Below are 23,165 nucleotides of genomic sequence, written 5' to 3'. Positions count from 1 at the left end.
ATGCTGTTAAAGTGCTGCACTCAATATGCCAGCAAATTTGGAAAACTCGTCAGTGGCCACAAGACTGGGAAAGGTCAGTTTTCATTCCAATCCCAAAGAAAGGCAATGCAGAGAATGTTCAAACTATTGCACAATTGCACTCATTTTACATGCTAGCTAAGTAATGCTCAAAATTCTCCGAGTCAGGCTTCAACAGTACGTGAGCCAAGAACTTAATTCTTTTACCATTACTCATGAATAAACGGTGAGTGTTAGAAATGCAGCACATACAAGGGATATATAGTAACAATAACGTTCATCTTAATTACTCTTCCTTTTGTAAACTACATGCAAATGTTGACTCATATTTCCCACAGAAGTTCATGACTATGTTTCTCTAGGCTGAAAACATAGATCTAGAAAACCTAACGTTCGGGAAGGTTGTGGAATGTGACAGGCAAGGGGGTGGAATTCTGCCGTCCTCCAATGCTCCGTGCCTGATTCATCCGTGACTCTTCTACCTGTTGACTTTTGTGTGACAACAGTTACAGGAAGTTTTGTGAACGAAGCGGCACTCGTATTGGGCTTATAGGTCTTACACCAAGCTCTACAAGTCTTCCAGAAATAAGCACTTTTTTAAAAAAACAGAAGTGGTTGTTTTAAAACATCCCAGCTCAGACTGACTTCTTACTGGTCCTCCCTGCTAACGGAAATAAACCTGGGAAAAAGCAAGCAACCCCAGAAGAACTCTGACAAGTGGAAGAAGGAAGAGGAACTGGCTTAGCGCCCGTGGAAACGGGGAACCGCAGAGAGGCAGGGCGGTCTGAGTCCTCACACGCAGCCGAGGAGGACACCTCTGGGCCCGCTGCTGACAGCCCAACCCAGCAACGGAGCTGGGGGGCAGGGCACGCTTCCCACCTCTTTCAAACCGCGTCTCCCTGACAACGTCAGGTGGAGCCAGCACCACGACCCTGCGAACAGTAAGTGCCAGGGGAGGCACTCTTATCCAGTGGGACTGATACGCCACCCCCCTCCATGAGAGACGAGGGTGGCTGGGGGAGGGGGGCTTGCCAGCAGAGGGCTCACAGTCAAAAGCCCCCAGCCCTGGAAGTCTGCTATCTCCATAGAGATTCTCCTGCCCTACCCAGAGACTTGGGCAGCTTGGCCCAAGGAAACACCTTCCATCCCTTCTGGGGCACCGGAAAGAAACCGGCAAGAACCCCAGGGACCCAGGTAAACCAAGCATACCGAAATAATGCCTTGAAGGATCTGAAAACTAAACCATCACTGGGCCCACCTCCCACTCAAGTAGACCAGAACCCGGATGCTAAAGCTGAAGAGAGTGCTGCTGCTGCTGCCAAGTCGCTCAGTCGTGTCTGACCCTGCGTGACCCCACAGATGGCAGCCCACCAGGCTCCCCATCCCTGGGATTCTCCAGGCAAGAGCACTGGAGTCGGTTGCCATTTCCTTCTCCAGTGCATGAAAGTGAAAAGTGAAAGTGAAGTCGCTCAGTTGTGTCCAACTCTGTGCGACCCCATAGATGGCAGCCCACCAGGCTCCCCGTCCCTGGGATTCTCCAGGCCAGAACACTGGAGGGGGTTGCCATTTCCTTCTCCAATGCATGAAAGTGAACAGTGAAAGTGAAGTCGCTCAGTCGTGTCCGACTCTATGCAACCCCATGGACTGCAGCCTACCAGGCTCCTCCGTCCATGGGATTCTCCAGGCAAGAGTGCTGGGGTGGGGTGCCATTGCCTTCCCCGTGAACAGAGCTACTGTTTGCTAAGACAGAAGATTTCCATAGGGCCAAGATTCTCCTAACAAAACAGTCAAAATATCCAAGAAACAACTAAAAACCACTCATCCTAGTCAAATAAAAATCAGAAGAGCACACCTTGACTGACAAAAGACAATCGGCTGACACCAAAATGAAGATGAAGCATGCTGAAATTATTCAATGATGATTTTAAAGCAGTCATCATAAGAATGCTTCAACAAGCAATTATAGATTCTCTTGAATTGTACAACAGAACACCCCTTCAAAGACACAGAAGTTATAAGAAAGAACCAAAGAGAAATCGCAGTACTGAAAAATATCATAGCAAACAGAATATACCAACTCATACCAAATATTTCATTTGACCTGAAGGCAAATAAAACACAAAAACACACTGAGTTCTGATAAAACTATTTAAATGTCTAATAACAGACCTATCAATAGTGACATGACTTTAAATTTTTTTTTTGGTTAAATCTAGTCCTGTTCTTCCAGAGTTGATAATCTTATGAAAGTGGTTAAGGGAACCAATTAGTTACTCTGAAATGATGCCTGACCCAAAATCTAAAAGTCCTGTCAGCCAAAGTGAAAAACTGGATCAAACGATGCATTCAAGTTTGCACAGTGCTCTGCTACATTTCACCACTTTCAGATTTAGTTCCTTCTGGAAGCAATCTCCAACTACCTTGGGCACATTTGGATAATTCACTCACCATCACCTCTTCAGCACAAGCCATTAAGTTGTGTCCAAGGAAACAGTACTAGCTTATAAGTTCACGTCTCTATTTTTTACGAACTTCTCCCCTACGTATCCTGGGATGCCGATGTGCTCGGGTGGATTACTGGTATATTGATGGTGTTGTTTTGATGCCCCAGGACTCCTGTGATCTTGAGAGACCTGGAAAGCCAGAACTCTGAGGCCAATTGTTTTAGCTACCTCCAGCCTCAGGTCCTCAACACAGCCGTTCACGTACACACACATGTTTGTGAGAAGCACAGACTTGTGTTACTAACAGAATGATAAAAGTGTTCGTTGAATGAATGAATTTTTTTCTATAGGAAATGTTGTCAAAGCAAACCGTGTTCCTACTACTTTGGAAGAAGCATATCCCCAAGTAATATACTTTTCCTAAGATGCTTGAGATACAAATGATTTCCGTGTTTTCAACAACTGGATGATTCAACTTGTATGATACATATTCTACACATTGGCTAGTATCTAAGGGATCTAACTTACTATAAATTCAGTGAGTGACATAGTTTGCACCAAACTAATGTTTGGACATCAAAAAGTTTAGCTCAAATCTTGATATATATGTAACCTAAGTTATATTTTATACTATTAATACTAAGACTTTCCCTAACACAACATATTATATTTTTTTTAAATCAACTTTAACATTAATAAATTATTATGAATACTGCTTAATCACATTCACTTACATAAATTAAAATGGTATTTCTTCTTCATAGTATGTCATAACCTAGTGAGAAGTTAGTTTGTGCAATAGTAACTCAAGATGTATTAGCTATAGAGAATCAATAGAGAATCAATCAACTGAGAGTCAATTCAGAGAAAGAACTATGCTATCATCCTTCATTTGTTACAATGAAATATAATTTACTAAGGAAAATTAAATATAAAATGCAATTTTGCTTTAAATCTAGTAACTGCAAAAAACAAGCACAATCATTATAGACTCATGAAACCTGTACACTGAAAAGGACTATATCGTGTTAAAAAAATAGTACTAAGACTATTCTATAAAGACTGTTTCTGGTTTTGACTATCTCTCCAATGAGTCTGAGTACATTATGCAGAGCGCTGAGGAATGTAGGTTATGAAAGCTCCCTTGGAAAGTAAATGTTTTCTTTCAACCAAAAACATATCTCCTCAGTAAAACAATCCCATTAAAAGTCAAGTTACATCATGCCAGCACACATTTTGAAAAAAGTTAAATATGAAATGATGCAGTGATGGTAAGATAATTTTTAAAAACGAATTCAGGGCATCCGTTACCTGGCCATACTTTGCTGCCAAGTGAAGCGGGGTCCAGCACTCATCATCTGCAGCGTTGAGGTCCCCACCATGTTCCAGGAGAAGAGACACTACTTCCTTGTAGCCACTGGCACATGCCATGTGCAACTGCAACAGAAACACACTTTGTCATTTAAAGTGAAAGAGCAGCGACAGCAGTGCAGTTTACTTGGTGGTTTAAAGAGATGCAGTTAATGAAGTACTGGAGCTAAAATACAAAGACATTTAAAAAAGAAGTTATATATAATTGTATTTAATTGCACAAGTGGACATCATTGTTCCCTGGGAAAACAAAGCTTATGGGTTAAATGCTATTTTCCAACTCTGACAACATGCATTTTTTCATGTAATCGTTTCCCTCTGCAGTGCTCCTTTCTACTACTATAATCTGAATATTTTCAAATGCAAAATAAAATATTTAGGTACATTATCCCTTCTTTTTTTTAAAATTTATCTTTAACTGAAGGGTAATTACTTTACAATGTTGTGATGGTTTCTGCCACACAACAGCATGGATCAGCCATAGGTATATATATGTCCCCTCCTTCTCCAGCCTCCCTCCCGCTTCCCACCCCAAATCACCCCTAGTGTGTCACAGCACTGCTATGAACTCCCTGAGAAACACAGCAAACTCCCACTGGCTACCTGTTTTACACGTGGTAATGCATGTGACTCCATGCTGCTCTCACATTTCTTCCACCCTCTCCTTCCCACTGTGTACACAAGCTGTTCTCTATGTCCGCATCTGCATTCAGTTCAGTTCAGTTCAGTCGCTCACTCATGTCCAGCTTTTAATGACCCCAAGGACTGCAGCACGCCAGGCTCACTTGTCCGTCACCAAGTCCTGGAGCCAGTTCAAACTCATGTCCACTGAGTCAGTGATGCCATCCAACCATCTCGTCCTCTGTCATTCCCTTCTCCTCCTGTCTTTCCAGCATCAGGGTCTTTTCCAATGAGTCCGTTCTTCGCATCAGGTGGCCAAAGTAATGGAGCTTCAGCTTCAGCATCAGTCCTTCCAATGAATGTTCAGGACTGATTTCCTTTAGGGTGGACTGGTTTGATCTCCTTGCAGTCCAAGGGACTCTCAAGAGTCTTCTCCAACACTACAGTTCAAAAGCATCAATTCTTCTGTGCTCAGCTTTCTTTATGGTCCAACTCTCACATTCATACATGACTACTAGAAAAACCATACATTTGACTAAATGGACCTTTGTTGGCAAAGTAATGTCTCTGATTTTTAATATGCTGTCTAGGTTGGTCATAGCTTTTCTATCAAGGAGCAAGTGTCTTTTAATTTCATGGCTGCAGTCACCATCTGCAGTGATTTTGGAGCCCAAAAGAATAAAGCATCTCCATTGCTGCCCTGTAAATGGGTTCATCGGTACCATCTTTCTAGATTACATATATATATACACAATATATGCATACATGCATACATATATATATATATATATATATAGTTAACATGTTATTTTTCTCTTTCTGACTCACTTGACTATGTATAATAGGCTCTAGGTTCATCCACCTCATTAGAACCAAGTCAACTGTGTCCCTAAAAATGCTGAGTAATATTCCATTATATGTATGTACCACAGCTTCTTTATCCATTCATTTACCAATGCACATCTAGGTTGCTTCCATATCCTAGTTATTGTAAACAGTGCTGCAATGAACACTGGGATACATGTTGCCTTTTTCAAGTATGGTTTTCTCAGAGAATATGCCCAGTAGTGGGATTGTTGGGTCATATGGTAGCTTTATTCCTAGTTTTTTTGTTTTTTTTAAAGATATCTCCATAGTGTTCTCCACAGGGGCTATATTAGTTTACATTACAACCAACAGTGCAAGAGAATTCCCTTTCTTCCCACCCTCTCCGGCATTACTAACAATTTCCCCCTTTTATGTCTATTAGCATTTGCCTTATGTATTGAGGTTCTCTTACATTGGGTGCATAAATATTTAAAATCGTTATGCATTTCCCTTGGATTGATCCCTTACTCATTATGTAGTGTCCTTCCTTATCTCTTGTAACATTTTTTAAAAGTTTATTTTGCTTGATATGAGAATGGCACCTCCAGTTTTGATTTCCATTTGCATGGAATATCTTTTTCCATCCTCTCACTTTCAGCCTGTACATGTCTCTATGTCTGAAGTGGGTCTCTTGTAGACAGCATATATATGAGCTTTGTTTTTATATCCATTCAGCCAGTCTGTGTCTTTTGGATGGAGTGTTTAATCCATTTACATTTAAAGTGATTATGAGTATCTATGTTCCTGTTGGATTTTCTTAATTGCTTTGGGTTTATTTTTGTAGGTCTTTTCCTTTTGTTGTGTTTCCTGCCTAGAGAAGTCCCTTTAACATTTGTTGTAAAGCTGGTTTGGAGGTGCTAAATTCTCTTAGCTTTTGATTGTCTGTAAAGCTTTTATTTCTCCATCAATTGTGAATGAGATCCTTGCCAAGTAGAGTAACCTTGGCTGTAGGCTCTTCTCCTTCAGTACTTTAAGTATATCCTGCCATTCCCTTCTGGCCTGCAGAGTTTCTGCTGAAAGATGAGCTGTTAATCACATGGGGTGTCCCTTGTATGCTACTTGCTGCTTCTCCCCTGCTGCTTTTAACATTTTTCCTTTGTGTTTGACCTTTGTTAGTTTGATTAGCGTGTATCTCAACACGCTGCTGTTTTATCCTGTACGGGACTCTCTGCGCTCCTTAGACTTTATTATTTCCTTTCCCATGTTAGGGAAGTTTTGACTATAATCTCTTCAAAAATCCCTCAGACACTTTCTCTTTCTCTTCTTCTTCTGGGACCCCTATAATTTGAATGTTGGTATGTTTAGTATTGCTCCAGAGGTCTCTGAGAGTATCCTAAATTATCTTCATTCTTTTTCTTTATTCTGTTTGTTAGCAGTTATTTCCACCATTCTATCTTCCAGCTCATTTATCTGTTTTCCGCCTCATTTACTCTATTGACTTCTTCTGAAGTTTCTTTAATTTCAGTAATTGTGTTGTTTGTCACTGTTTATTCTTTATTTCTTCTAGGTCATCATTATATGTGTTAAATAATTCTTGCGTTTTTTCCTACCTATTTTTCAGAGTTTGTATCATCTTTACTGCCATTACACAGAATTCTTTTCCAGGTAGTTTGCATTTATTTGGTCTTGTGAGTTCTTAACCTTGTTTCTTCATGTCACCAATATGCCTCTGTCTCTTCACTTCTTTTCTAACTTACTGTGTTTGGGGTCTCCTCTTCCCAGGTTTTAGGGCCGTGTTTCTTCTTCCTTTCGGTCTCTGCCCTGGTGGGTGAGGGTGGCCCAGTGGCCTCTGTAGGCGTCATGTTGGGAGGGACTCATGCCTGTGCTCTGGCGGGAGGAGGTGAGTTTTCCCTCTGATGGGCAGGGCTGTGGGGCGGTGTGTGGCGGGGTGCCTGTGGGAAGCCTGTCTGCTGAGTCTGTGTGTTTGTCTCGCATGGGGCTGGGGTGAGGTGTCCAGATGCTGCCAGCAGTTGCGTAATGCTGGGTCTTGGATCCAGCAGGAGCCTTCATGGGAGTTCTCACTAACTAGTACTCCCCGGGGTCAGGATCTCACCAGTCCAGGCTGGTGTTCTGGACTCACTGCTCCCACTCCAGGGGCTCAGGTCCGATCTCTGGCCAGGGAACTGAGACTCCACAAAATGTTTGTTATGGCATTAAAAGGGATTAAAAGAAACACACAACGACAAAAAATAAAGCGAGACACAGAAGACGAATCCCAGAGAAGTGGTAAATGTAAAATCAGGCCAGAAAAAAAACAAAAATACAAAGGAACACACACACACACACACACACACACACATACACACAGACAACCGAAATAGTTCAAAGGAAACAAAGCACAAGAGAGTGACCTGGTGAGCAAAGAAAACCAAAAATAATGTCAGCCAATTAAAAACAAAACTAACTAAAACATAAACCAGAAAACAAGACCAAATAAGAGCGCCAACCGGTGAATAAAGCAAACAAAACAAACTAACAAACACGATGAAGCAAAGGAAGAAAAGAAAAAAAAACAGGAAAGCAAAGTTAAACAGAAGTTTATAAAAAATACTTCATATATTAAAGAACAACTACAACAGCAAAAGAACAGTAAGAAAAACAAGCAACAAAAAAAAAATTGAAAGGAAAAAAAACCATAGAACAACAAAAAGCCAAAGTAGATGAAGTATATAAAGAAAATAAAAAGTGTGATTAAAAAAATTTTTCAAAAGCTTAAATAGAATTAATAATAAAACAACCACCACAGAGAAAGAAAAAAATCCAGAATCAAGCACAGAACGACTCAAAATACAACAATAATAAGTGTTTTTCTTGGATCTCAGCTGTCAGAGCATCCTTCCCCTGACTGTCAATCACAGCCCACCGCAGCTCCCCAGGATGCCCTCCACCCTGCCCTGGTCTCTAGACCCGCAGAGCGGGCAGCCCAGGCTCTCACCTAGCCCTGTTCCCGCGTGTTTTTGCCTCCAAGGTCTACAGCTGCCAGAGCTAGGGTGTTTTCTCTCGCGGGAACTCTCAGTCTTTTTATACATTCCACAGACAGAGCCTGCCGAGTTGACGGTGTGGGTTTAATCCGCAGCTCGGCGGCTGGTGGTGGGAGGCCTCTCCGTGCCCTTCCTCAGCCACACCGCCCCGGGGCTCAGCTGGGCTCTCCCCTCCCCGCTGCCCGCGTGTCTGCGTGGGGGTCTGCTCCTGAGACTGCCTGGGGGACCTGGGTCTGCCCGGTGAGGGCTGAGCGCGGAGGCGGCGCAGCCGCCTGGACCGCGGGGACTCCGGCAGCGCCAGGGACACAGGGGAGCCGGCAGCCGAGGGGCGCAGGAGATCGGCCCTCTCGGAGATGCTGCTGACCTCTGGCAGCTCTGCCCCAGCGAGAAGCGAGCCTGGGTGGTGCCGCCGCTGAGATCGTGGGGACCCTGCGGCGCCAGGCGTGCAGGGACGCCAGGGGCCTCGGATGCAGGAGCTGCGCGCTGGTAGGCCTCGCACCAGCCCCCGGCCTCCGGGGCCGGCCCTTCTCTACGCTCGGCACGGCGGGCACTCAGATGGCACCCCTGGCCCGGGCCCTCCTCCGTCGCTCGGCACATCAGGCACACTGCCAGCCTCTCTGTGGTCCTCTGTTGACCAGCCGCCGGCAGCGGCCACGTGGGGAGAGAGACTGCAGTGATGGCTCCGCCCGGGCGCGACTCAGCAGCATCGCCGGGCCTCCGTGGCTGCCCGGCCTTCCTCCGAGGGCATTCCCCGCCGCGCTCTCCTCCCTCAAGTCTGCTCGGGCCGCCTCCCCGCAGTCAACAGCAGATCCTGCCCTGGGATTGCTCTCCAGTCCCCAGGCCCCAGCTCCATTCCAGAGGACGCGGGTCCCTGTCCAGGTCTGTAATGCTGCGGGCAGATTGTCTGCGGACTGTCGCGGATGAGCTGCTGCGCTCTCCAGGAGCCTCCGATTGCCCTCTGTCCCGAACAGTCGCCCCGACGGGGGATCGGACCCCTGCTTCGGCCCGCAGCCCCACCTGCTGTCACGGGTGCAGGTCTGGTCCTGTTCAGTCTCCTCCTTCACCCTCCCGGGTTTTGCGAGGATCTGCACATTCCTCTCCGGTGCCAGGGGACGCCTGCCAGCTTTCAGCTGGTGCCCTGTGAGATCCTCCGCATCCGAGGGTGTGTTCCTGGCGCATCCTTGAGGGGAGCTGCACTCCAGTCCACCCACCCGGCCCCCATCCTGTCTTCCTGGTTTCCTTTCTTACTGCAAACTGAACTACCACGATAGGATCATGGTATGGAGGAAGTTTTCAAAGTTTTCTTATAGGGGAATTCTGCGTCTAAGGTAACCGGATTTAAGTTGTCATCACACTCATGCATCCCTGATAGCTCAGTCGGTAAAGAATCTGCCTGCAGTTCAGAAGACCCAGGTTCTCCGATCATTGGGTCGGGAAGATCCCCTGGAGAAGGAAATGGCAACCCGCTCCAGTATCCTTGCCTGGAAAATCCCATGGACAGAGGAGCCTGGCGGGCTGCACCCCATGGGGTTGAAAAGAGTCCCGCACGACTGAGCAACTAACACTTCACTTAACTTTATCATCACACTCAACTTAAACTAGGTTATTAACTAACTACATGGTTGATTTTGTGATCATAATAATTAATTATAATAACTATAATAATTAATAATAAGTAAGATCTATAAGGAAAGGAAAAATAAAAACTAAAAGTGGTAAGAACAATGTCTTCTAGGTTTTAAAGCATTGAATTTTGTAGCACAATTCCTTTCTATTTTTATTACAAAGACAAAATTACAGTAAAGTCAAAAGGGTTTATTAAATATAAATTTTGATAAAATTCAGCAAAAATTTTGTTTTTGGCCTTAATTATGGTCTTCAATCTACAGTGACATTTATATTTTTATGTTTTGTATGTACTTTCAACTACATTAGAATAACAAATATATTTAATCTAACTTAAAGCATTAACATTCAGAAGTTAAGTTTCACATTAATCTTGCCACACTTTGTTACATACAAACTTCATCTCATTAACATTCTATCAAATAGGATGCATCTACAGATATTTTATAGAAATATGAATTTACATACATATTCACCTAAAGAACTCATTTTTCACATGCTTCTACATTTATTCCCCATTATCTGAATCATCAGTCAGTGATTGGCAGATTGTTGCGCCTTGAGCACTAGCAAGTGGCTTTCAGATTTTCGCTTGGGGTATAAGCCTGCAGGAATAAAAGGTTCACTCAGCAGTTAGTGCCTGATACTGATGACGCAAAGTTCCTAGGATCAAACCCTTTATGAGTAGATTTGCTTTCCACGCAGCAAAAGTCCTGCTCTGCCATTTAGAACGTAGGTCAACTCTCAGTCATCTCCTGAGCTACTCACCAGGGAAAGACTAAAAGGAAATGACTTTGGTTCATTTAGTAGCAAAGCTACCCAGAGCAGGGCCTACCAGTGAGGACTGGGACAGTGGGCAACTCTAATCCTAGGTAACATCAAAGCAAAAGCCAAACATGCAACTTTCTTTGAAAGTTGAAATATGGTTGATTTACAATGTCATGTTAGTTTCAAGTGTACGGTGAAGTGATTCTGTCATTTATATGTATAGATATATATATATATGCATTTTTAGATCTTTTTCCCTTATAGGTTATAAAATATATATTATATATATATAAGTATTATTTATAAATATATATAAACTATTATATGCAAACATGCTAAGTCCCATCAGTTGTTTCCAACTCTCTGTGACGCCCTGGACTGTAGCCCGCCAGGCTCCTCTGTCCATGGGATTCTCCAGGCAAGAATGCTGGAGTGGGTTGCCATGCCCATCTCCAGGGGATCTTCCCCACACAGGGATTAAAGCCGCGTCTCTGCATGGGCAGGTGTGTTCTTTACTACTAGGGCCACCTGGGAAGCCTATTATTATAAAACTATTACATATATACTTATTGTATATAATTTATATGTACAATAAGTATATATAATACTTTATGTATACACATATATACTTATGTATGTATTTATATATATAATATATAAATATACTATATATATATACACACACATATATATAAGGTAAATAAACAACAAAGTTCTTCCCTATAGCATGGAGAACTATACTCAGTATCTTGTAATAACATACAGTTGAAAAAAATCCAGAAAAGAATATATATATATATATATACCTGTGTGTGTGTGTATACATCTACAACTGAATCACTTTGCTTTACATCTTTAACTAATACAACCTTGTAAATCAACTATGTTCCAGTAAAAATAAAATAAAAAATGTCAAAAAGATTTACCCTACATTTGGTTATTATACTGCATATTCTAAAAAGAAAGAAAAAGCAGCAGCATAAAAACCATCTTACTAGGAGTAGATCTTCACTGAGTTTTTCGCTGACAGTTTCATCTGTTTTGCAGTGTAATAGCAGGGGGTATAATGCCTCATTTTGAATCACAACTGAAATTCCATCTCAGGATACAGAAGCCATATGTGGATAAGACTTTCTTTTTATCATTATCAGCAACAATAGGCAAGCACACGCTATACACACACCCTTTACAGAAAGACAACTCCAACTATTAACATAATTGACCAACCAACTCAGACACAGGAATCAGAGAGGCTGCCGCTTGCTCAACGCTGTGGTCCTCAGGGAAGGGCTGCCTCCTGCTCATTGTCACCTTCTCTGCACAAAGTTCAAAGATGATCACAGCGTCAATAATAAAACTAGATTCAGTTATTACAGAATAATTACATGCCACGTTTGTGTTCTCTGTTCAATAAAAAAGAAAAGTCACAAGGAATGTCAAAATTGAAGATGGTTGGAAATGATAGCAATTTACTGCCATGTATTGATTCTCTCCATAGCTTATCTTCTGAAGTTTGTGAGCATTTTAATTTAGCAGGGATTTGAACATGTGGGCTATTTTTATTTAGCTGTGATTTCAAAAAAAAAAAAACATGGAGGTTGTAATATCTTCTGCCAAACAAAGAAACACAGAATCCATTGGGTTTTTACTATGAGTTGGATGTCTTAATTAATGTAGCTCAAGTGTTAAATCAACCATTAATTATCTTATTTTTAATGTTTTTATTGTGGTAAAAGTAATATAAAACATACTACTTTAACCATATTTAACTGTGCGGTTCAGTGGCATTGAGTACATTGCGTTGTTGTGCAACTGTCACCATCATCCATCTCCTGAATTTTTCAGCTTCCTAAATTGAAACTCCGCCCCCATTAATCACTAACTCCCCATTCCCCCCTCCCTACCCCCACCTCGGGCGCTGGCATCCACCAGTGCACTTTTTGACAAAATGAGTTGGACTATAGTAGGCATTCTGTGTAAGTATCTGTCTGCACCTACTGTATCCTGGAATGCATTTTTAAGGTTAACTTAATATATGTCCTATGAACAGACTGTACCTTCTTTTCCCCCCTGAGATATACAGTAGAAATAGACAATTCACTAAATAGCCCGCTCCAGTCTGATTTTGATCCCACTGCTCCACCGAAGCTGCTTTGATGAGAAAATCAAGGACTCCAAGTTACTAAATCTGGCAGTCGAGCCTCTGTGTCCGTCCACTCGGCTTCTCAGCGGTATTTATCTGACGGTGAATCATTCCTCCTCCTCCTCCCGCTTTCCTTACTGGGCTCCCAGGACACCTCACTCTCTTGGTTTGCCTCCCACCTTGGGAATTTCCACTCCCCACTCATTCCAGGATCTTCCTCTTTCTATGCGCCACGATCCAGTCCCTAGGCCTCTTTCCTTCCTATCAGATTAGCGACCCCGTGGACTGTAGCCCGCCAGGCTCCTCTGTCCAGGGGGATTCTCCAGGAAAAAACACGGGAGTGTGTTGCCACGCCCTCCTCCAGGAAATCTTCCCAGCCCAGCATCAACGACCTCAACTGCACAAACATGCTAAAGATCCCAACATGGCTTCTCCAGTCTGAACAGCACCCAAATTCCAGACCCTAGTTGTTACTGTCTAGGTGCTAACTCGTGTCCGACTCTGCGACCTCATGGACGGCAGCACACCAGGCTCCCCTGTCCTTCGCCACCTCCCAGGGTTTGCTTAAACTCATGTCCGTTGAGTCCGTGATGCCATCCAACCATCTCATCCTCTGTCGCCTCCTTCTTCTCCTCCCGCCTTCAATCTTTCCCAGAATCAGGGTCTTTTCCAATGAGTCAGCTCTCCGCATCAGGTGGCCAGAGTACTGGGGCTTCAGCTTCAGCATCAGACCTTCCAATGAATATTCCGGGTTGATCTCCTTTAGGAAACCCTTTATGAATCAGACTCAACAACCAGCCACAAACAGCACCTCCATGACAATGACTAAGAGGCACCTCTACATGTTTCCAGAATCCACCCTCACTTCCTTTGCCCTCCGCCCGTTCTCCTCGTCTCATTTGGCGTCAACTCCATTGTTCCAGCTTTTCAAACTAGAAACATTCAGAGTCACACTAAAGTCTTTTCTTCCTCTCTCACTGAATTTCCATCAGGAAATCCCAGTGGATCTTGTTTTAACGTGGACTTCAGAAATGAGCCACTTCTCACCACTGCAGCGCCTGTGGTTTGAGTCGCATCATCACCTGCTGGACGAGAGCGTCCTCACTGAACTCTCAGCTCCACTCCTGCCCGTTGAGTGCATCCTCACTGCAGCAGTGGGAGTGAAGATCCTACCGGAACTGAAGCAACATCGTCTCGTCAGGATTCGCCAGCACGCTCCTGCTTCACGCAGAGTAACTGCCACGGCCCTCACACGAGCCCGGGGTGGTCCGGTCCCGATGCCCGCCTCCTCTTGCTTTCTCTGCCCAGCCACGCCGGCCTCCTAGTGGTTCCTTACTCACAGCACCCCCGGCCCTGCCTCAGGACCTTTGCACACCCACTGCTCAGCCTGCAATACCCCTCCTTCACACCTGCAGTGTGGGCAGACTTCCCTCAGCTCATCACTCAGAGCTCGTCATGTCAGTGAGATCTCATCTGTCTACCCACCCAGAAATGCCAGATGTATACCTACCATGTCTCTATAATACCATGTTATTTCTCACTTGCATTTAGTACTATTAATGCACTATATCCTTAGCCCACTTACACTGCATAGTGTATGCCTTCCCCAACGAAATGTGAGCCCCCGACAAAGACAAAAGGACTTTTGTGGTTTTGTTCACTATGATTTTGTACACAGGACGCAGTCAGTAAATATTTCCTTGATAAACTATTTGGAATATTTTTTCCATTTGAATGTGTTATTTTTCAATAAACTCTAAAAGTGCTTTGTTTTCTTATCACTTAGAGTTCCATTTTCGGTAGTCTTCTGAAATTTATATTCCAAAGATTGACATCGATGTCCAGGAAGCTAACTCTATTGAGAAGTCTTAAAGCACTTAATTTGCATTTAATAAATCTACGAAGGTATCAGGTCTCACACAGTTATTATTCATTCAGTTACACCGCTTTCTTCACCTACTGTGTTCAACCGCACACCATATTTTCCCATGGTAGAAACGGAATCATTTTCTAAAATTGGCTGCAACTGCTTCTTGCACCCCTTGCTTCAGAGCTTTCTAATCCCTTTTGCTTCTGCAGCTTACCTTCTTGAGACAACACATTCATCTCCATAATAATTAATTCTAACCCCAGCATGCCCGATCCAAGTAATTTTTATGGGTCAATAGGACCAAATGTTCTTCCTGTGATGATAAGACATTGTGCTTACATCCAAATGAGTCCACATTTAATTGTTATGTGTTCAATTTAATGCAACTGTGCCTGAAAGCATTAAAAAGCAATGGCATGTGTTTGTTTGAATTTAGAAATTCATTCATCAGAATAACATAGGTTCTTTTGCTTAAAACGAAAACAGTCTCCTGTAAGTTCCAGCTCAAAAATCACACTGACAAAAATAATATAAAAATTACTCTAAATTTGTAGGAAAAACATGCATAAGGCTTAAAGAGAATATATCAACAGATAAATGTTGGGTGACAGTATAAGTTATTTACACTTTCCTTTTAGCATTTTGTTTTGCAAAATTTCTGCAATACATATGTATTACTGATATAATCAGAAAAATAAAAAACCGTATTTAGGAGTTAATGATAACCAATTCTATGTTTTTCAAATCAATGCACATTCGAAACTTCAGCAGTGTCTCCTAGTGAAGCGTTGTGACTCACCAGTGTTACGCCATCATCGTTTTTCTCATTAACGTTTCCTCCACAGGACAGGAAGTGTTTGACGTCTGTTAACATGCTCACTGGTCTCCGAAGCTTCATCTGCCGCAGTGAGGTGAGATCCACTCCTGGAGGAGGGGGGAAGAGCCTTTCAGACACAATGTAGAGCTGTTTCTCAGCTGCTGGGGGTAAAAATCCCACCTTATCTTGTATGTTTCAATGTTCCTCTTTGAAGCCCCTCTTCTGCTTTGAATTCTCATTCAAAGCAGCTATAACTGTTTCTCTTGGCATGCAGTCTTACTTCCAGTCAGAGGATAGTCTTGAATAATTTTCCTTTTATATCCCAAAATATGATAGAATGCCTTAGCCGTGGGGATCTCTCTGTGGATTTCTGTTTTCGTATAAATCATCAGCACAGACTGCCCAAAGTATTGTAAAGTCCTTGGACTGAATCGAAATGAGTTTAAAGACATGCTTTCTATTCCCTATGATTTTCTCTTTAAAATAACTGCTTTTAAAAGGAATGGAATAAAAAAAGGATTTAGTGGGAAGAGTGGAAAATTTTGGATAAAGGCTGTATTATAGAAAACAGTACTGTACCAGTGTTTGGATAAATGCACCATTCATTCCCACATCCTAAGTCGCTTCAGTCATGTCTGACTCTTCTCGACTCCATGGACCTGCCAGGCTCCTCTGTCCCTGGGATTCTCCAGGCAAGAATACTGGAGGGGGTTGCCATGCCCTCCTCCAGGGGATCTTCCCAACCCAGGGACTGAATCTGTGCCTCTTACGTCTCCTGCCTTGGGAGGTGGGTTCTTTACCACTCGCACCACCTGGGAAGCCCGTCTGTGTACACTTTGAATGTGAGAAGCTGGGTGAAGGGTACCCGGGATCTCTCTGTACTATTTTTGCAAATTTCCTGTATATCTAAAATGTCTTTAGAATATTTTAAAGGATGCTCCAATTGATCATTTCATGACTACTAATGTTAATAAGGATAAATAGACTGAGTGGAGAACTGAGAACCGGGCTTCACTGAGGTGGGTGATTTATGCAGGGAAGACTCAGGTCAGCTCACCTGTTCATACCTCTGTGCTGTGCTTCGTCACTCAGCTGTGTCTGACTCTTTGAGACCCCATGGACTGCAGCCCACCAGGCTCCTCTGTCCATGGGATTCTCTAGGAAAAAATACTGGAGTGGGTTGCCATGCCCTCCTCCAGGGGATCTTCCCAGCCCAGGGTTCAAACCCAGGTCTCTTGCATGGCAGACAGATTCTTTCCCATCTGATCCACCAGGGAAGCCCCAGAATACTGGAGTGGGTAGCCTATCCCTTCTCCAGGGGAACTTCTTGACCCACGAATCAAACTGAAGTCTCCTGCACTGCAGAAGGATTCTTTACCAGCTGAGCTACCAGGGAGGCCTGTTCATACCCGTGTCCAGTATTCATTTCAACCTGAGCTTTCATGGTGGTGTAATCTCCATGGTACCATGTATCTCTGCATTTCTGCATTCCCTGTTCCTAGCACTGGTTCCTGGACATACTTGGTGTTTCCTGAGGGGAAATAACCACCTCATTCCAAATGAAAGTAATAATAATAGAAATAGTGATATTAGTGATGTTGATGATAGTGAAGATGATGCCAGTGAGAGGAGATGACATCTGTATCTGAGCAAGTGTTTGCTGTGAACCAGCCACACTGCTGAGAATTTTTCTCTCTCATCTGACTGAACGCTTGATGCAAAAATGGAGAGACAGCAGTGGGCTCAACCAAAAACAATAGTGTGGTCCCCCTGGCTCCCCTGGACCATAGCTGACGTCCCCAGGGTGGGACTCTGGGAAAGTGAATTAGCCTCGTCTTCCATATCCTCCACCACAGATAATAACACACATCCCAGAGAAACAAAGCTGGTGGTAACACTTGTAAGACCTGGCTGCCTGGCAGACTGGCGCAGTGCCCATCGGGGGGCAGGTCCCCACGAGCACACCATGCCAGGCTCACCGCAGCCCTCCTTCTCTGAGTATGGACGAACTGCAGAGCAGAGAGGCTCTGGAGCGCCAGTGCTGGGTCTTACACTTATTATTTGTACTGATGGGGTCGGGTAACTTATCCGCTGCCTCAGTTTCCTCATCTGCAAAAGGGGCTGACAGTTTATTCCACTAGTTGTCATGAGAATGAGTCAAAACACACACAGCATAGAAAACACAGCTTGCAGGAAGCACTCGATGAAAGGGACCCGTCGTTTTAGTATTAGTCAGCCTTCTGATTCAAGGATCACGTGCCACGCATTCAGGGATGTTTTCCTTCACAATAAGGAGGAGGCAGGGAGAAATCAAACAAAATGAAGCCAAATGCAATACTTGAGAAGTGTAGCTCATGTCAAACACTCTGTTCAAGGTAAGTCCAGTTCAGCAGAAACAGGAATGAGAAACGCCACCAGCCATATCTCAGCTTCCTGGTCATCAGAAGCCATCTTGGAAGAACTAACAGATTCCCCCAATGGGCACATTGGCGGTTTGTTAAGGACCAACTAACACTGTCAGTGTCCTCTTCCTTCAAGGATTACGGAACTTGACATGGAAGTTACATTTGGAAAACACTGCAAGGAGATCCAACCAGTCCATCCTAAAGGAGATCAGTCCTGGGTGTTCATTGGAAGGACTGATGCTGAAGCTGAAACTCCAGTACTTTCGCCACCTCATGCAAAGAGTTGACTCGTTGGAAAAGACCCTGATGCTGGGAGGGATTGGGGGCAGGAGGAGAAGGGGACGACAGAGGATGAGATGGTTGGATGGCATCACCAACTCGATGGGCATGAGATTGAGTAAACTTCGGGAGTTTGTGATGGACAGGGAGGCCTGGAGTGCTGCAATTCATGGGGTTGCAAACAGTCGGACACGACTGAGCAACTGAACTGAACTGAACGGATCTCTCAGATGTCAGTGTTCAATTTTCGATGCTGAAGTAGCAGAAAAGCCTGATGGTTATAGTACTCTATGGCTATGCTAACTTTTAAATGTTGCATGCTTACTGAAACGGTATGCATCTTCTAGAGAATTATTTAAACATGCAATTAATGTTGAGTGATAAAAAAAAGAATAGGGCTCAGATGAAAGACACATATTAAAAAAGAAATTAGCTGTCACTCATTTCTGACTTATTCACATTACATGTTATGGGAAACAATCTATTTCTGATCACTGTTGTAAAATATGACTGGAAGGATGTAACAGTGTATCCCTTTATTTTAAAACTTGATTTTGAATCAAATATGATACCAAGTAGGATGTAACTTTTAGATTTTTGTAATGTGTTCAGGGAAAAAAGCACAGATGTATTTTTGGTAAAACAATAGAATGGAAATTCCCTCATTTCTTGGTCAAACAAATTTCTTAAGATGCCCCTGGGAAAAAAACCAACCATGATGACTACAGCCCATAAGAAACCTATTATTTTGTGGTGGGTAACTGGCCAATCTGAAGCTGAATCACCAATACTTTGGCCACCTGATGTGAAGAAGTGACTCATTGGAAAAGACCCTGATGCTGGGAAAGATTGAAGGCGGGAGGAGAAGGGGACGACAGAGGATGAGATGGTTGGTTGGCATCACCAACTTGATGGACACGAGTTTGAGCAAGCTTCAGGAGCTGGTGATGGACAGGGAAGCCTGGTGTGCTGCAGTCCATGGGGTCGCAAAGAGTCAGACATGACTGAGCGACTGAACTGAACTGGCCAAACCTCGTTTTTTTATTTTCATACAATTTTTTGAAAAAATTAATACCTGGCCTGCTTAGATTGGCTTCCCAGCTGGCGCTAGTGCTAAAGAACCCAGCTGCCAAAGCAGGAGATGCAGGTTCAGCCCATGGGTCTAGAAGATCCTCTGGCAACTCACTCCAGTATTCTTGCCTGGAAAATCCCATGGACACAAGATTCTGGCGGGCTTTCCTTGTGGCTCAGCTGGTTAAGAATCTGCCTGCAATGTGGGAGACCTGGGTTTGATCCCTGAGTTGGGAAGATCCCCTGGAGAAGGGAATGCCTACCCACTCCAGTATTCTAGTCTGGAGAATTCCATGGACTATACAGTCCATGGGGTTGAAAGAGTTGGACACGACTGAAGTGTATTAATCTAACAATCTGCTTAGATTTATTATTTTGATTGGAGTTTATTAATATTTTTGTTTAATGAAGAATATAAGAAACAAGTCATTTACCTGCGATGCACAAGTTATTACCTGTGATACAAATTATTATTGCCTGATTACATTTGATTATATCAATAAGTGCTTGTGTGGAATGGAAAAGACATTAACACCTCAGGTTAAGCTGAACTTTATCTTAACTTTCCTTAACTGTCCCTATTAAGGTAATACTGTTTTGCAACAATTCAGCTTTTCCTCTTCTCCATCATCAGTCCTGTACTGGGGATGTTCTCAGTTGCTTTCAGAGGTAATTTCATCATTAGGCTATGACGTGACCCATCCCATGACTACAGCGTGGGAATCCTTAAGCTCCGAGAACTGCATCTAATTTCAGCTTTTGTCTTCATGGTAAGCTTTCTAAGAGATCCAAGACTTCAAAGAAAAAGAGTTAAGCAGGCAAATAAAGGAGTTGAAGTAAAAAAAAATAAACCAGGGATGCCGGACAGGTGTCTCAAACCTCTACCAAATCCTTTCCTCCAACTCTGACCACAAGCATGCTGCAGGACTGTCCTCGGCAAGCTGGATCACGGTCACCCTCCAAACGGGTGATTCTGAAGGGGCTGGTGCAGGAACAGCATTCCGAATGAACTTTGCTAGGCAGGAGGAATACGCAAGGTCATCTGGGGACTGGCGAATCTGGAAGTCCTGAGAAAAATGCAGAGGGAGGGCTAAGACTGGAGGCAAGGAGACTGGTGTCTAAGACTGTGCCAAAATATACAGAAAGACCGGGGTTTTAATCCAGGCAGTGATAGCATGGCCGGTGACATACGCGGACATATTAGAAAGATCAGAAAAAGGATCTGTAAGATTTGGTGACGATTCAATGGGAGGGATGTAGGAGAAGAAAAGTGATGTTCAAGCACTCAGATTCCTGGGTGCAAAGGTAAACAGTCCAGAGGGAGTATGAAACGACAACAAGAAGGTCCATGTTGGACAGATTATTTCAACTTATCTGACATCCAAGTCAAAGACGCAAAATAGATAACAAAACTGCACATACAAGGTCTGGAAAGATTTCTAAGCTTCAGGAATCTCCCTGGGGTCAGGAAGTGCTAAACACTCGAGGAAAGGGGGAGATGAGCCTGAGACAGCCTGGAGAGAAGATGCTCAAAGACACAGCCTTGGGAACAACCAACATTTTGGCTTCTGGGTGCATAAGCAGTGCATCCAAAGGAAACTAAGAAAATGGAGAAAAACAATGGGACATTCGTAGAGGGGAGACTTCAGAGCAGGGTGTGAGCAAGGTCACTGAATGTCACCGGGAGGGGAGGTGAGGAAACACCAAACAGAAAAGCGACAGCTGGACAGAGAACCAAGGGCAGCGGCGGTCACTGTAGGGTGTTTCCAGATCAGTAGGGGTAGAAGCTGACTGTCAGTGGGCTCAGTGGAGAAGGTTAGGAACTCAGAAGATAAATGTGAGCTCCTTCTTCTAAAAGGATGCATTTGAAAGGAAGGAGAAAGGGCTATAGGTGAGGATATATGTACAGCAAAGCAAAAAAGTTTTGCTTTATTTTTCAGAGCCTTGAAAAAACACATCGCTATGTTTTCCAGTAGACATGTACAGATGTGAAGGGTGGCCCATAAAGAAGGCTGATCCCGAAAGAACTGATGCTTTTGAACTGTGGTGTTGGAGAAGACTCTTGACAGTCCCGTGGACTGCAAGAAAATCCAACCAGTCCATCCTAAAGGAAATCAGTCCTGAATACTGGAAGGACTGATGCTGAAGCTGAAACTCCCAATACTCTGGAAGGGCCGGCTCATTGGAAAAGACCCTGATGCTGGGAAAGATTGAGGGCAAGAGAAGACAGAGACAGAGGATGAGATGGTTGGATGGCATCATCAACTCAACGGACATGAATTTGGGCAAACTCTGGGAGATAGTGGAGGACAGGGAAGCCCGGCGAGCTTCAGTCCATGGGGTCGCAAAGAGGCAGACACAACTTAGCGACTGAATCACAACAACGCTTTGCCCGCGGTGAGCATCCGTCCTGGATACCTCGAGCTCCTCCAGCAGCGCTTCTTTCTCGGCCAGCTCATTTTATCATCAATTTGCTTCTCTCGAACACCAGCTGCTCTGCCGCACACCGGAGATGTCACAGGCATCAGATGCTCGGTCAGAACTCCTCGGCCGTCTCGTTTTCCAGCCCAGGAAGCTCAGGCAGTGAGCCGAGGTTAATTGCTGTGCCCGTGGGTACAGCGTATGTCGGTGGTGACAGCACAATTAGAACTTGTGACCAGCGATTTTCCACGTAATCAACTTGCTCACGACCCGGCCTGCCTCCTGCCACAGGCGTCCTGATGCGACAGCGAGATAAGCACCCCGATCTGAAACGGGGGGACGCGGAGGGAAGACTCCACCAGCGCCGCCGCCGAGTGAGAAGGCCGCAGGGCTCCTAATGAGGACAAACCCATCGTGGAAGGTGAGAGATTTCTAACAGTATCAGCCCACGCTGTCACAACAGATCACTCTGAAAGGGCTCCAGAGAGGGAGGGCGCAGGTAATAAATCGAATTAGACAGTATTTACTGGAACTACGGCAGCAGACCTAGATAAGCAGGAGGGACGCGGGTAGAAACGGAACCAGACTGGAACGGGGCAAGGGAGGGGCAGACGACTGCAAGGCGGAGGCCGGGGCAGTGACAGATGGAAAACAGAATTAAAAATGTAAGAGATATTAAATCGAATTTGTTCCGGCAAACATGCATTTCACAAACGGATTATGACAGCCAGCGTCGTGATGGATTTTTCTCCCAACCATCCAGTCAGTATCTCCCCCATATTTCTTTTTTTTTCCTTAATCGTTTTTAAAATCAGGAATGCACCTATTTTTCTTTATATGGGATAGCAATACCGCTCCTGCAAATACCGCTCCTAAGTGTTCTCGTGGAACAAAATCTTCTTGGGGGTTGGAAAAGTGTAGAAGAAACGCTAATTATTTTACAAATAAAGATACTTAACTAGTTTCCAAACAGAAAGCTACAACTGTAGCTGTTAGGAAAACAGATCAATGAGAAGAACAGGAAACTATGCTACAGAAGTGAAAGTGAAAGTCGTTCAGTCGTGTCCAACTCATTGTGACCCCACAGACTGTACAGTCCATGGGATTCTCCAGGCCAGAATGCTAGAGTGAGTTGCCTTTCCCTTCTCCAGGGGATCTTCACAACCCAGGGATCAAACCCAGGTCTCCCACACTGCAGGTGGATTCTGTACCAGCTGAGCCACAAGGGAAGCCCAAGAATACTGGAGTGGGTAGCCTGTCCCTTCCCCAGCGGATCTTCCCGACCCAGAAATCAAACCTGGGTCTCCTGCATTGCAGGCAGATTCTTTACCAACTGAGCTATGAGGGAAGTCCATGCTACAGAAGTGGCCCAGCTAATTAAGACAGCCCCAGACAGACCCCTGTTCTTCACTTAGATGCACCCCAAGTTTTACAAAGATCCGAATAATAAACCCCCCAACAGT

The 23,165-nt window shown here is 44.1% G+C and overlaps 1 protein-coding gene across 1 annotated transcript in view; it reads right to left on the bottom strand.

The window, feature by feature from the left end:
• The window catches only part of MYO16 (myosin XVI), a 372,035-nt gene that overhangs the window by 284,041 nt on the left and 64,829 nt on the right, over positions 1-23,165 (bottom strand). The window contains exons 5-6 of the mRNA XM_065901993.1: positions 15,509-15,633; positions 3,774-3,899 (exon numbers count right to left, since the gene is read on the bottom strand). Coding sequence (XP_065758065.1) covers positions 3,774-3,899; positions 15,509-15,633 — 251 coding nt within the window. The remainder of the gene's footprint in view (positions 1-3,773; positions 3,900-15,508; positions 15,634-23,165) is intronic.

This window comes from Muntiacus reevesi, chromosome 11 (assembly GCF_963930625.1).
Source record: "Muntiacus reevesi chromosome 11, mMunRee1.1, whole genome shotgun sequence".
Classification (NCBI taxonomy): Eukaryota; Metazoa; Chordata; class Mammalia; order Artiodactyla; family Cervidae; genus Muntiacus; species Muntiacus reevesi.
This window is presented reverse-complemented; position numbering and strand designations above follow the sequence as displayed.